This window comes from Atractosteus spatula, chromosome 7 (genome assembly GCF_055471065.1).
Source record: "Atractosteus spatula isolate fAtrSpa1 chromosome 7, fAtrSpa1.hap1, whole genome shotgun sequence".
Taxonomy (NCBI): Eukaryota; Metazoa; Chordata; class Actinopteri; order Semionotiformes; family Lepisosteidae; genus Atractosteus; species Atractosteus spatula.
Genome location: NC_142712.1, coordinates 2,771,271 through 2,786,945, shown reverse-complemented (window position 1 = coordinate 2,786,945; position 15,675 = coordinate 2,771,271). Strand labels below are relative to the sequence as shown.

The 15,675-nt window shown below is 35.0% G+C and overlaps 3 protein-coding genes and 1 pseudogene across 3 annotated transcripts; all 4 read right to left on the bottom strand.

The window, feature by feature from the left end:
* Positions 1–362: 362 nt before the first annotated feature.
* LOC148830165 (olfactory receptor 51E1-like) lies at positions 363–1,352 on the bottom strand. Its single transcript, XM_088921835.1, has one exon. It carries the CDS (start codon positions 1,350–1,352, stop codon positions 363–365), a length of 990 nt encoding a protein of 329 aa, XP_088777961.1.
* A 1,834-nt stretch (positions 1,353–3,186) lies between these two features.
* Positions 3,187–4,243, bottom strand: LOC148830164 (olfactory receptor 51E1-like; annotated as a pseudogene).
* Positions 4,244–6,331: 2,088 nt separating this feature from the next.
* On the bottom strand, positions 6,332–7,264 carry LOC148830163 (olfactory receptor 52Z1-like). Its single transcript, XM_088921825.1, has one exon. It carries the CDS (start codon positions 7,262–7,264, stop codon positions 6,332–6,334), a length of 933 nt encoding a protein of 310 aa, XP_088777951.1.
* Positions 7,265–9,231: 1,967 nt separating this feature from the next.
* LOC148830162 (olfactory receptor 51E1-like) lies at positions 9,232–12,461 on the bottom strand. The gene is made up of 2 exons (XM_088921818.1): positions 11,526–12,461; positions 9,232–9,477 (listed from the first exon to the last, which is right to left on the bottom strand). Exons 1-2 carry the CDS (start codon positions 12,459–12,461, stop codon positions 9,232–9,234), a joined length of 1,182 nt encoding a protein of 393 aa, XP_088777944.1.
* Positions 12,462–15,675: the final 3,214 nt, after the last annotated feature.

Genomic DNA, 15,675 nt, shown 5'->3' with positions numbered 1-15,675 from the left:
TTAACTAAAAACCTGGTTTATATTATTTTATTCAAAACAAAAAAAGGTCCAAATCATGACATAACATAATTTCATAGAATCTGTAATAGAATCTGTAAGGATTTTCTCTCTAACTTCACTTACTGTAGCTAACCAAAGATGATGAAAAACTGCTCTGAAGTGCATGATGCCTTTCTTAAATAAAACCATATGTTGGGTACTTGAAAACCAGGGCTTCAGAAGGCCTGCTAAAGGCTTTGAATTTTTTCACAGAGGAACATGACTCTCAAAGCCCAAGTGAATGTTTCAATCCCAGCTCTGTTAAAACCCCCGCAGTGCCTGAAGTTTGCAGATAGTCCTTATTGAAGAAATGCCAAAGGTGTTTATACAGAGTGTGAAAGACACACTACTTTTTGCTCATTTTTCACAGTTCTTTCAATAGCATAATTTTTTCTACTGGAATGAATTTTTAGGATTCTCTTTCTTATCTCCTGCATTTTAATCCCATATATAATTGGATTGAAAAGAGGGGGCAACAGAAGAACATCTATTGACATGACAACACACACTATATTAGGGATATTGCTCAAGTCAAACTGCTTATGAACAAATTCGAAGCAGGTGGCGATGCAATAGTTCATGAAAGTCAGTAAATGAGGGGTGCAAGTTTCTAGAGCTTTAAAGCGAGCTTCCTTTGAAGCTTTCAGACACACTGTCAGGATCCTGATGTAGGAGTAGAAAATCACTAGAAATGGAGGAGCGACAAATACTGTTGAAACAAACAGACCAAATCCATTATTAAAAGAACTGTCCACACATGAAAGCTTGATGACTGAAACATTGTCACAGTACACTTTCTCTATCAGAGATCCACATAGTGGTAACTGAACAATTAAAGCAAAATCTATGCAAAAAATACAAACGGGGTACAAATATACAATCAATAAAAGCTGAGTGACTTTAGATGGGGTCATAATGCTGTTATACCTCAATGGATGGCATATGGACACATATCGGTCATACGCCATCAGGGCCAAAATTGAATATTCAAAGCCAATGTATGTGTGAATGACAAACAACTGAATAAAACAGCCAATCCTAGATATAGATGGGGCTTCTGATAAGAGATTGGTCATGCATTCTGGATAAAATGCAGAGCTACCATATAGTCCATTTAAAGACAAGCAACAAATAAATATGTACATGGGCTCATGGAGTTTCCTTTCTCTGGTAATTACTGTTATAAGAAGCACATTTACAAAGACGATGGAAAGATAAGCTAATAGGGTGGCTGTAAGGTACACATACATATTAGTGCCAGTGGCCTCATAATCGGCAAAAAAGAATATGGTCTCGGGGGTTGAGTTTGACATTGTAACGGTCTTCCAGTTGTCCAGAATGTACCTATAAACAATTAGGGTAGAATTGTATAGTGAAAGCGCAGTTATAAAATTATTAAGAGAACAACAATATTAAGGTTAGGTATAAGAAAACATTTTCATAAATGTCAAACTATTTTACAAAACAACGTGTCCCAAACAGTTCCTCAATTAGTAGGGTAATTTCCAAGCATTATGTTCTTACTACCTCTATGTTACTACCTAACATATCTAGATCATTTATTTATGTTGAATATCTGTCATTCATAAATGTTGTATATCTTTGACAGTTCAACACTATGTATTCATATTTTTTGTAAACATCAGTGGTTCAAAAATACATACTGTAAATGCTGGACTCACCTTTAGAACTGAGGCCCACGGAAATCCTGCTCTGATAACTACACTGTAGCTCCTTCTTCTGTATTTTATACTGTTTTCTCGTGCTGGGGGAATAATGCATGGTTTCTATTCTGAGGATGTCCTAGAGGAAATTAGTTAATTAGTGTTCAGATTAAGGCATTGGGTTTATGTTATTGATGAAAACCAAGACTATTAAAAGATAAAACTTAAATTGCTGAGTCAGTACTAGGAAATGAAAAATAGTCTGTTTTGTGCCTCCATACATCATCATTAAAATAAAACATTTACAAAGGGTCCATTCAGGAATATTGTATACTAAATTTTAGACAAGATGTGGAGAATAAATATTGAAAGCTTGAAATATCATGAATAATCAAAATAATTTTTGCTTTTGCACTTCACCAACACCAAACCAGATTTTAGCTGAAGCCCATCTTCTCCCTCTCATTGCATTAAATTATTACTCTGCTTCCCACTTCCCATTCTTCTCTGCCTTGATCCCTTCCTCTCCTGCTCTTAGCACATCTATTCCCCAGGGCTCTCTAGCCACTTCAGCCTCAGGTGCATTAACACAACTTGTCTTCACGGTGAAACCTCCCCAGCTTCTGCCCAGGCAAGTACACTGCACTACTCCTGCACTCTCTTCAACAATGAAACGCATGATGTGTGCCTGTCTAAAAGTTACTGTTGTTTTGTGCGAGCAATGGAATATTGTTTCTTGCTAATAGTCATGTAAGTCACATTGAGCAAAACAAAACACGGAAAGCTTCAGCACATACTGTATGACTGACAAAGTATATTAAAATAATGAGGACACTGAAACACAAGAAATTACTTTTATTCACATTAAAAGAAAATTCTCAGGTTACAATGAGACCTTTAAAGAGCTTTTACACCAATTTGTCTGCTCTCTTACAACCTCAAAAGTCAGAGAGAATTTAAATAACAAAGAACCTGACAGGATAATATTCACATATCCTTTTAAGAATATTTATGGTATAATTAAACACATTTTCTCTAGACTATGAACCCGACAGCTGACATAAACACATACAGTATACTTAAATGGTAAACAAAAAGATAATTATTTCTTGTGAAATATATAATAAAATACATGAATGTAAATTGGGTCCGGTGGCTCCTGCTAGTTTCCAACTAATTTTCAGACTGTAAATTATAACTTACACTATTAATGTGTCCTGTAAAACCAAAATTATTCCTGGTTTTAAGAGGACTCCCTTAACTTCATTAAACCTTTCAATCCTTTAGAATTAATGTGATCATAGCATATTTTCAATCTTGTGGATAGTGTAAAACAGGACATTATTTCTTATTAAGAACATTAATATGAACACACTGTCTCATATTTTTGTAGGGTTTAGTCAATAAGAGCTTAAGTGCCATCTCTATCACTCACAATACTCCTGAATGAGGATAGTTTGCAAAAGACAGATGACCAACTCATTTATGTATCTTTCCTGTTTTTGATAGGTTGCAGAACTGCTTTGGTTGAAGACAGGTTGGTTATTTTGTGATAAGGTTTTGTAACTCCAACAACAGTCTTAATTCGAATGCAGAAGAACATTTTTATTATCCTCTTTCTTATTTCCCGCAGTTTAATCCCGTATATGATTGGATTGAAAAGAGGGGGTGACACAAAACAATTTATTGATATGATAATATGTAGAACATTGGAAAAAATTCTCAGGTCAAAACGCTGATGAATAACTTCAAAGCAGGTGGCGATACAGTAGTTCATGAAGTTCAGTAAATGAGGGGCGCACGTTTCAAAAGCGTTAGATCAAGCTTCCTTTGAAGCCTTCAGACACAATGTCAGGATCTTGATGTAAGAGTATGAAACCACAAGTATTGAAGGGACCACAGATACTACTGTAACAAACATGCTGAAGATGCTATTAACAGAAACATCAACACATGAAAGTCTGACAATGGACCAGCTGTCACAGTACACTTTATCAATAATAAATCCACATAGAGGTAAACAAATAGTTAAAGAAACATTTACAAAGTTAAAGAAACATTTACAATAAAAATACAAATAGGATACATATACACAAATATTAAAAGCTGAGTCACTTTTGTTGGGGGTCATAATGTTGTTATAGTTCAATGGATGACATATGGACACATATCGGTCGTAAGCCATCGCACCCAGAATTGAATTTTCAAATCCTCCATACTGTATGTGTGGATGGAAAATATCTGTACAGTATATTGCAAGCAATCATAGATATAGATGGGGCGTCTGACAAGAGGCTGTCCATAAATTTCGGATAAAAAGCTGTGCAACCGTAAAGTCCATTTAGAGCCAAAGTACAAATAAATATATACATGGGCTCATGGAGCTTTCTTTCCCTGACAATCACTGTTATAAGAACTACATTTGCAAAGACAATTAAAAGAAAACCTAACAGGGTGACTACAAAATACAAATACCTAATATTCCCATTGACATCATATGCTGTTAAAACAAATGTTGTCACATTGGATGGGTTTTGCATTGTATTTTTAGTTTGGTTGTTCAGACGACTCCTAGAAAATAAATGCAAACATAAATAAGAGATATGAAAATGATCATTTTTCGCAGTTACTGGCATTATACGTGGCTATTTTTTAAAGTATAATAAATCTTAAAATGGTGCATTACTGTACAGTATGTTCCTTTATTCGACTTGACATTTTCATAAAAATATTGTTTTTACATATTATACTTTATTAATGTAATGTGATTTTGACATGAAAGTTAAGCTCTTAAAATGAAGAAGATGGTTATATAAAAAAAAATTCTGAATTGAAGTCCATACAGTGCTACAATATGAAAATGGTAAGAAGAGACAATCTCTGACTCTCAAATGATTTTTAGGGAGATAAAATAAAGCAGCCTGAAATGCTGGAGTTCCATTTTACACAAAAAATATGTTTTCATTCATCAAGATCTTCAGAGGTGAATAATGACTGATGAGTTTCTTAATTAAAAATGTTTTATAGAAATCAACATTATTGTGAATGAAAAACTACAGTAAAAACTATATTGTAATAGATAATTATTTGGCTTATATAATTCAGCACAAAGCTACAGTAATTCCTGTGAAAAAGTAAATATAAAAAAAGTTAAATAAAAAGCTAAAACAAATTAGAGATGGCTGGCCATCTGGAGCATTGGATAGGGCTCACCTTCTGAAGCTTCTTATTTCATTAAAAAATACCAATTTCTCTCCAATGTTTCCTATGATGCCAACAAAGCTGTACACTATGGATGAACTGACAGAAATGTAGAGCCTGTAACTGAATTTTCTACCATCACAAAAAAGTATATGAAGAACTATACCTAATAAATAATCTATGTCAAGAATTTCCATATTACAAATAAATACATTAGAGATGTCTGGATAAGGCTGTTTATTAATTTGCATTGACAGGATACTTACATTACAGACTAAAACACTGCATTCTGATCTTCTAACTTATAAATTCAAAACCACAAAAGCTATTATTCTTCAATATAAGGAATTATGAACCTTTTGTAAGGTCATAAAATATGTAAAATATAATACATGTAATAAAATTACAAACTCATAGCAATCATGAATATCAACTATACCTGTGACTGTAATTGCCTTAGTTACAATACATTCCTTGAAAATCCTTCTCATGCACAGTAGAGTGTTGTGGACCAGCTACCATAACACCTACTGTAGCACCTTCCTTTTGCCTTAAAATCAGTTCTTATGCTTGGGAAAAACCTGAGCATCTATTTTTAGGATTTCCTTGAGGAAATGAACTGGTAGTTAAGTGGTGTTTATCAAGAACCACTATCGTTTTTTTTGTAAAACAAAATACAACCTAAATAAACCTTCGGGATCATTCATGTTATACTGTTGTTATACTATAACAGCTACTGTACCAGTGATGATGGTTTATCATGATTTCAAAAGTGTTGTGTAAATGGAACATTATTTAAAACTGTCTAAAAGCAAGCATACCCCGTTTTTATTCAACTCAAATTTAGAATTTTGTTCTAAAATATTTGTAACTGCTACTAAGCTGCATATTAGGACATTCTTCAGGCAGGTCTAAATTCTGTAAAAGTAGTGATGAATAGTAAGGTGAATAGTAAGGTGGGATTGAGCTGCACATTCAACCAATTTTCAACAGCATTCAGATTTCTAGATTGTGCTCCTTAATCAGCCATGTGCTTCTTGTCTGTGGTACCATCGTGTTAGTAGCTCCTAATATTTTGTCTGATGAGAATTTCCAAGAATATTTGAATTAGTCCTATAGAAAAAGTAAGTACAACCTCTGCTGGCTTATTTTTCTTAAATAAAGGCAAAGCAAATTTTGTGTGTGTTATTTGTCAAATGAGGTCAAGGATTAGGTGATATTCAAATATGTCTAATTTTTTTTCTAAGATTACTTTTTCACCACACCAGCTCACACTAAAATAGAAGAGAAGTACAACTTCAAACATTCTGCAGCTGAGCTGAACATAATTAGTTTTATTTTAATGCTCATTTTTCATTTCTCACCTTGGCAGCAAGGTTGCCGTAAAGATGATGTGAAACCCTAAGCAATGATTGTTTCAGCAAAGCCTAGCTTTTGAGGCTCTTTATATTTATTTGTGTTTTAATTACTTTTCTTATTGCTTTAGTCCTGATTCCATAAATTATAGGATTTAAAAATGGAGGGCATATTAAAAAGTAAACTGAAAGTAGAATCTGTACAGTATTGGGAATATAACTTATATCAAATCTGTTTTGAATCAGTTCAAAAAAACCACCCAGTGCAAAATTCACCAGTATTATAAGGTGAGATGTACATGTATTCAGAGCTTTAGCCTGAGATTTAGAAAATGTCAGACAAATCTTAAGGATTCTTACATATGAATAAACAATAAGAATTATTTGTGGAAATGTAGTATAAATAATGGAAATTATACCATAGATGTTAAAAGCAGATGTATCTTCACAGGCTAGTTTGACTACTGAGTAGTTGACACAATAGACCTTTTCAATGGTTCTTCCACACAACGGCATTCTGATTGTTAGCAAGATTGTCACAGTGAAAGTGCAGAAAGCAAACAACCAGGTGAAGACAATGAGCTGATACACTCTCGAAGGAGACATGATGTTATGGTACCGCAGTGGATGGCAGATGGACACATATCTGTCATAAGCCATCATGGCTAGACATGTGAATTCACAACAGCCATAGGTGTGAAGAATGAAAATCTGTGCAAAACAAAAGACTCGAGAAATGTCATGTGTCCTTGATAAGAAATTAGCGCAGAGAGCGGGGAACAATCCAGTGCTTCCATATAGTCCATTTGCTGCTAAACTGCACAAGAAAAGGTACATGGGCTCCCGAAGACTCTTGTCTCTATAGATTAATGTTATGAGAGCTACATTTAGGACAATTATAATTAGGTACAACAGCAACGAAATCACAAAATACAAATATTTAATCCTTCCTATCTCACCATATGCAGTAAAAGTAAATGAAGTAATCTGAGATGAGTTGTCCATACTCTCCTCTTCAGACCAGTACCTTAGAACAACAAAGCAGACCATTAACATTTTGATGATTTTGATGTCATGATGATGGTGCAGATGTTACTAACTCTGCTGACTTGTTACTTGCATTTCCACATAGATCTGAATAACATTTCACTCTATGCATTTAATTTAAATCATGAAATCTGGGAAGTGCTCTATAATACTCTTCTCTTCTGACCAGTACTCTGTAACAGTAAAGCAGATTGTTAACTTTTCTCTATACCATTTTGATAAGGTGCAGGCAATACTTACTCTATTGACCTCTTGGATTTCCACATAGAATACATCATCATGAAAAAGCACACATTTGCCACATATGATCTTGGCACACCAACGCTTCTTATTTTTCATGAAACTTATAGTCGAAACAGATGCGTGTGTGCTGGCTATCGTATTAAACCTTTTTTTTTCTTCATAATTTTACCATTTTTACAGAAGTATAAAAAGAAAAATATGAATGAATGAAAAACTATACCCTAATGAAATATGTGTATATATATATCTTAGAAAGGAAATATAAGGCTGTATAATGTATATTACAAATCAAAGTTATATTAGTTACATTAGTTCCTCTGAAAAAGTGAAAAGTGAAAAGAAATATACCTTAACAACTGTGCAAAGAGACATAAAATGCTGACCCAAATTAGACAAATTACATTGTCAGTCTGTTACTTTATTTGGAGCTCACATTTGAAAAGCTTCTTAAATTTCATTTAAAAAGCCAGTTTCACTCAATATCTCTTGTGATGCCAAAAAAAAAACTATATACTGAAGCTTGGAAGATTAAATGAAAAATTTAAATGTGATGTCTGTAATCTTTTAAAGTCACAAAAATGATAATGGAAATAAAAACAAACACAAATACTGAATAAACAAATAAACTTTTCTGAGGAATTATGATTGGTTATTGATTTGCATGGACAGGATACTTACTGTAAATAATAAGCTAAAATACTCCATTCAAATCTTCTAAGTTCAAAACCACAAAAGCTGTTATTCTTGTATATGAGAAACAATAAAGATCTTTAAGGTGATATGTAATATGTAATAATACATTTACATTCTAAGTAATCAATATTTAAAATACAGAAAACATTGATATAATTACGTGTTCATAGCAATCATCAATAGCAAAAATACCTTGAAAAGTCTTCTCATGAAGAGAGTGGCGTATGAAGGGTCTGTTACAATAACAGCAAGCGTCTTCCCCCTGCTTTATAGTCTGTTCTTATGCTTGGGGAAAAATCTATATTTAGGATTTCCTTGAGGAAATTAACTGGTAGTTAATTTGTGTTTAAGAACCAGTAGCTATGTTTTTTACAAAACAAAATGTCACTGGAAACTAATCCGTAGGGATCATTAATGAACTTGATTGCTTTTGCTATTGTAATGTGGGTAATAAACACACAGAAGAGTGGTAATGGAAGTGCTATTTTATTAGTCAGAATGGTACAGCTTCACTATCCTTATAAAGACTGTTCTCACCAGCCAATAAGAAGAAAGCTACTGTAAGACACAGTGAAGATGTGGAGTCCTGACTATCCCTGGCCAAGCAAGTCAGGGTGGACACCTGAAACCACAGACCAGGATGGGGAAACATGGGACAGCCACACACCTACTTTCTTTCCTAACACAATAACTTTTATTTCACAAAAAACATTTCACAATAAGTACACGCTCTGACAAATGATCAAACTCACTTCAAATACAAACTTTCTAAATCAGGTGATTGTCCATTCAATCAGGTGATTGTTCAGGTCCCTTGCTTGGGCTGAATTCAAGGCTCCTCCCCCATTTGCTGAGCTGTACTCCTCTTCCAGTTATTTCTGGAGCTGTGCAGCTTCCTTCGTTTCCTTGACCGCCCTCCGTCTGCAGTAGGACAGCGCCAGGGTTCCGGTCATCTCCTTCGCTGCTTCCCACCATTCCACTACCCAACTCTAGCCGCAGTTCATTTCATCCCAGCTCTCGAAGTTTTTCCTGAATAGTGCCTTGAAGCAGTCTTCCTCCAGCGTCTCCCGGTTCAGCTTCCAGTACCCACGGACACAGTCGTGGTCGGAATAGCACACAGGGGACAGAGCTGCGGACTCCAGGGAGCAGGTCATGCGCTCGAAGATGTAGTCCAGGCGACTGCACGCTCCCCTGGAGTTTTTCCAAGTTCTCCAAATTGTCCCCGCGTCGCTTGGCTAAAACCACTGAAGCCGTACACCAGGGAGGATTTCTTGAGCCACGACTCCAGCTCTGCCAAACTTAATAATTTAAGAACTTAATAACTTAATAAAAGTTTAATAATTGTAAACCTGCATTTTTTTGTTAAAGGGATGAAGGTATTTTCAAAATACTTAAATATTTTTATTCAGGACAAAATATATTTATTGATTAATAAATGTTTGAAAAATATATGAGTCACGAGTCATTGTGGAAATAAAACAAGGATAATAAAATAAGATCTCACATTATTATTTTACTTTTCTTTTAAAATACAATAACAATAAACAGAACAATTACAATAAACAACTTCAATAGCTTTTCTAAACATGTACTGTAGTTGCTGACTTGAACACATGAATGAATTTCCTCAATTCTCAAATCTCAAAGTGATTTAAAACGAAAAAAAACATCTTATTTATAGAAATTGTATATACAGAAATGTTTTTCCACACGATGGAAATTTTGTCTTTCACTGGAAGAAAGGTGAATTTCAATATTACCTAACTGATCAAAATACAAATATTGTAAATGGTATTGCTTCCCTGTATTTTAGATATGCGTCTTTGATTATAAGGGACAGGGAAGATGAGTCATCAAACCAAGGCAATTTCAACACAGATTTTTAAAGTTGTATTTTTCTGCTTTCTTCCTCCTTAAGATAGATTGCATTCTAGAATAATTCCAATAAAATTTTGATTTTGTCATCACTGATTGTTTAAATCCTGATATTCTTGTATTTTAATGTCCAGTCGAGGACAGTCTGACCTATCCACAGGGAATTCCACATTTATACTGGACTTCCCCATAGGCACTGCATGCAGTATTTATTTTTGGCCTTTTATTTACAGTATGTACTTAATTAATTAAACTTTCTCCTGTTTTCCATAATCATAAACTTCATTTTCTCCAAATTGAAGAAATAGAGGCACTCACATTCTAGCAAGAAGATATTCACTCATTCTGGGGCTTGCAATCTCTTACGGTACTGTATAGCTACTGTACATTGTGCAGTGTGTGCATAGGAAAATTCAAAAGACTATTGTGACAAAGCATTAAACCATGAAAATCAAAATATCTAAGCATGGATATCAATGAATAATGCTAAAGTTAGAAAATCAAATATTTGGTAAAAATATCTGATCATAGACCCTCATGGCTTAACTTTTTCTTATCTTAGGAACACTTCTAACTCACAGTACATTCTGTCCTGTCAAAGACCACAGTGATCATTAAAGAATTTGTACATTCTTCAATGCAAACATCTCTGCTTATTTGTTCATTTCTGAAAGAAAACCCGACCTACTGAAAAAAGAACATGCTGAAAAATCCAGTATGTTTTAAATTCTGTTTAGTTTTAGTTTTTAGTTTCAAGATTTTGCTCTGGACTTTTAAGGCAATGAAGACAACCTCTTCCATTTACATTTGAGACCAAAAAATAACAGTCTGTCTGTTTCTTTCACAAATGTGACCATAGAACACTTTTAGATATTGGTACATTATCATTGCTAGTTATAATTAAAGTTAATTATTACTATTACAAAATATGTAGCTATTTGTATTACATTCTATTGTATTTTATACAACTTTTCAAATTAAAAATCCATTCATGTAGAGATTAATCAGAATGATGAAGTGGCTAAATCATTCAACATCAAGGCAAGGGCAAGCTATCTGAATTGAACTGTTTAATTTTTGGACTAATATTTCTGATAAGTTCCTTACTATAAGATAGATTTTAAAAAAAGCAACCTTGGAATCACACATCTGCTACAAAATGAATTAATTTTTAATGGAGAATGTTGAACTATATCTTCTCCTTTTAAGATTCCAAAGATTAAAGTTCATATTTAAGTCACATTTGCTCTTTAGCTGTAGTACTCTTTAAGAACATTTAAAAATGAAAAGATAACTTACTCATTAAAATTATCTTCCTGCTTTAGGAAGAGATAAAGGATACCTACTAAGTAATTTATCTAGTAGGTGACAGACTCATTATTTTCAGCCCACTGTCTTGAAATCCTACAACAGAGTTAATTTTAATGCTGTGGAACATTTTTATTATCCTCTTTCTTACCTCCTGCAGTTTAATCCCATATATGATGGGATTTAAAAGAGGTGGAAGCAAGAGGAAATCAATGGAAACAACAACACGTACAACATTAGGAATCTTACTCACGTCAAAACGCTGATAAACCAATTCAAAGCAGGTTATAAGGCTGTAGTTCATGAAGGTCAACAGATGAGGGGTACAGGTCTGCAGAGCTTTAGCTTGAGCCTCTTTTGAAGCTTTCTTGCACACTAGAAGGATTCTGAGGTAAGAGTATGAAACCAGAAGAAATGATGACCCAACAAAAACTGTTGTGGCAAACAAACCATAGCCACTGTTCACAGACACATCCACACACGAATGTCTGACAACTGACCAGTTGTCACAATAAACCTTTTGTATGACTGACCCACACAGTGGGAGCCTAATAGTTAAAGATATAAGTACAGAGAAAATGCAAAGAGACCACATATATATAAACACTAAAAGTTGAGTCACCTTTGATGGAGTCATGATGCTGTTATATCTCAGTGGGTGACATATAGACACATATCGGTCATACGCCATCAGGGCCAAAATTAAATATTCAAAGCCTACATAGAAGTGAATGCAAAATATTTGAATGTAACAAGCAATCCTAGATATGGATGGGGTGTCTGACAGAATGTTAGCCATGCATTTAGGATAAAACGCACAGCTACCATATAGCCCATTCAGAGACAAGCTACAAATAAATATATACATGGGTTCATGGAGTTTCCTTTCCCTGATGATTACTGTTATCAGAATGACATTTGCAAAGAGTATTGAAAGAAAGGCCAATAGAGTAGCTGTGAAATACAAATATCTAATACTCCCGCTGTTGTCATATGCCGTCAGGAAGAATATTGTCACGTAGGAAGTGTTTTGCATTGTAATTGTCCTCTGCTTCTTCATAAGGTACCTAAAAACAGAAATGTGTGAAAACAGAGACCCCATCTAGGAATCAATTTTTTCTTACAAATCAATCATCTCACCATTTTCAGCTTTATCAATTCCCTTATCGTTTTAATAAAATGTATACTTTGAGCTATTTTGAATTATACAAAATTATATCTTTTTTATTATTTCATTCATGTCATTAGCCTTGCATTATTATTAAAGAAAAAAGAGATTATTAAATACCCTACAATTATTATTAGATTATCAAATTCCCTACAATTTCTAGTAAACCATAAGTTTTGGGCCCTAACCAATATACTGTACACATTTTATAATAATAGTGGTAAAAGTAGTTACAGTATAATAATTTATCTAATATGTATAACAAGTCTTTATCGTTTAACATAGTGAGTCACATTTAACATTATTAATCACATACCTTAAAAATCTTCTCATGAGCTGGGGCTCACAGTGGACCTGCAGTGTTAACAAGCAGCACCTTCTTCCCTGTTTTATACTGGATTCTCCTGCTTGGGGAACATCTTCTGCTGTTGTTTTCCTTGTGGAAATCACTTAATTGCTGAAGACCTTACGTCTTTGTCCTTATCTTGTTAATGAAAACAGAAAGACAAAACAAAATAACTCAGTGTAACAGTGAGAAGTGTAAACTGGACAGAGAATACACCATAGAGATCTTCTGTGCACTTCAATTCCTTTGATATTGAGCTCATTTGTAAAGATTAAAAAGTCATGTGCAGGTATGTCCTTAGTGGTTTTATTGATAAAATAATATTACACTTATGAAACATCATCAAACAACATCAATTATACTGTTTAACCAGAATTGAAGTTAGTGAAGTACTGGATATTAGTTCTATGATTTTGTTACCTTACAACTCTTCTTCAGGACAGGGGCACTTTCTCTGCATGGACTTTTATGTTCTTCCCGTGTTCCTGTGTGTTTTACCAGGTGCTCCAGTTTTCACCCATATTCCAAAAATCATGCCAATAATTTTTGATTGGCTACTTCATACTGTTGCTTGTTCTCTGGCATTGTGATAGTCAGAATTTCCCAACAGACTCTGGGCTGCTGCAACTTTCACCGGGAATAGAGGCTTTCTGATAGTGAAAGCATGGTGTATACTTTTGACTTGTTCGGGGCATACATGTTGACCTAGAGCTGAAAACCGTCACATTCAAAACAACAGGGTTGCTATTTAGATCTGTCTACACTAGGTTTTATTCAAACAAGCTAAGTGCCTGTATGTCTTCAAAAACCTGACCTGTTGCCATAATAAAGTTATAAGACGTTTTGAGGATATTACAGGTACGCTGAATTAGAAAAGCTAACAGAGCAAGGAACAAGCAAGTGCTTCCATTAGGCTGATTTGTTGCTTAACACATTTCCATTTTCTCAAGGTTTAGTTTAATAAATAGTTCAAGATAATTACAAAATAGTTCAATACAACAGAAGTAAAATGACAAAATAGAACTATTTAATCCATGTGGATTTCTTATTGGTGGATTTACATTAATTTGTGAACAAGTTGACATGGCCACTAACTGCATTTTTTTGCAATTCATATTTTGCAGATATTTGACAATTTATTTGTCAAACATGTACAGTAATTGCCAGTAGATCCTGTATAGATCAATTCTATATTTCAGACATCCAATGTAATCAAGGAAGCGTCGGGAATTCTCTGTTGCGTCAAAGCTTATTCAAATACAGGAATTAAGTTTGCTGCTCCCTTGCCAGTCCCTCTCTCCTTCATCTCAGTGGTGCTTGATACAGAGAGGCCATTCCATTTGTTTCACAATTAAGGTGTTTTTCTAGCTGATAGAGTGTCTTGATAAGGAACAACTCCCAAAGCTGAGACACATCAGCCACCCTAATGAATAGTCATCTCTGGCGCCTTACTGTCTGAGATTCCAAGGGAGAGTCTTATTCAAAGTTGTTTACAACTCTAAGGTCAGAGGGCATTGTTACTCATCATCAGCCAATCAGGAACTGGTAGGGCAGGTTAACCCCACATGGGTCTCGAATGACCATGAAACTTTCAACCAATGAACAGCCGTAGTTCCTCCAGGTAAAACAGGCAACACAGAGCGCCTCCTCGCGCCTCCTGGACATTCTCAACTCAGCTCCTCCTGGACATCCTCAGACTCAGCTCGGACAATCACATAACGGCCAGTGTGTCCAAGTGTCCTTTGTTCTAAGGGTCGAGAACGGAGGTTGCCAGCGTGTAACCAAAGGATCCACCCGAGGTTAGCCCAGCAGCAAGCCTCGTGAACCCACCGCGAAAGCTCACCTGATCAACAAGTGAACTACAGTCGGAACTGTGGACAGCTGAATCTAAGTATTCAGAACTAGCGCTACATCAGGAACGAACCGGTCTTCTTCCTGTCTAAACAATGTGACCTGCTTGGACCCGCAGTCACTTTTCTCCTGGGCACAACTCTGCTAGTAAGCCAGAACTAACTAGCCAGTCTTCAGAGAGCCCACTGCTAGAGCATTGCAGCAGGAATCTCTCCCACTTCTCGCAAGCCGCAACAGCACTGCCTGGCACCGAGCCAGAGAGCGCCGATTGGACACAGCAACAAGCCTGCTACTGCTTCTTTGTGTCCGCAGGAGATCTGAATCCACACAGATTGGATGGGTATTCAACATTCTGCATTACAGCTCGAGAATTCAATTGTTACCTCAACCTGAGTTGATATCAATTTAATTCCTATGAGTGATGTACAGTACTTGCTTTTGAGTATCTACTGTAGAAGTTGTAACCAAGTTCATTTACGAAGCGGTCTAAATTAATTATATACTGAATATATGTCCCTCTTGGTTTGTAACTTGGTTTGTGATTGAGTATATACCTTTTGTACTCTGCTAACCCTCACTATAAGATCTGTTATGTTTATATGCACATTTTATGCATTAATAAATGTATTCTCGTGTAATAGTATCAGTCTGTGTGCGTTGTTTGAGTTATCCTGCAAGGTTGATTCTATTAGCCATCAAAGAATCATTTTGTGACTTACTGCTACAATTAATAATTGTCCCAGTTAAGCACAAAACCCCTACATTTATTGGTGCCCCATGAGAGGATGCCTACATCTCCATCTCATTTCCAGAGTCAAAATAGTTTAAAAATAGCTATATTTCTGTCTGTGCTAAAAGAAGAGGTGCAGGATATGAAAAATCAAG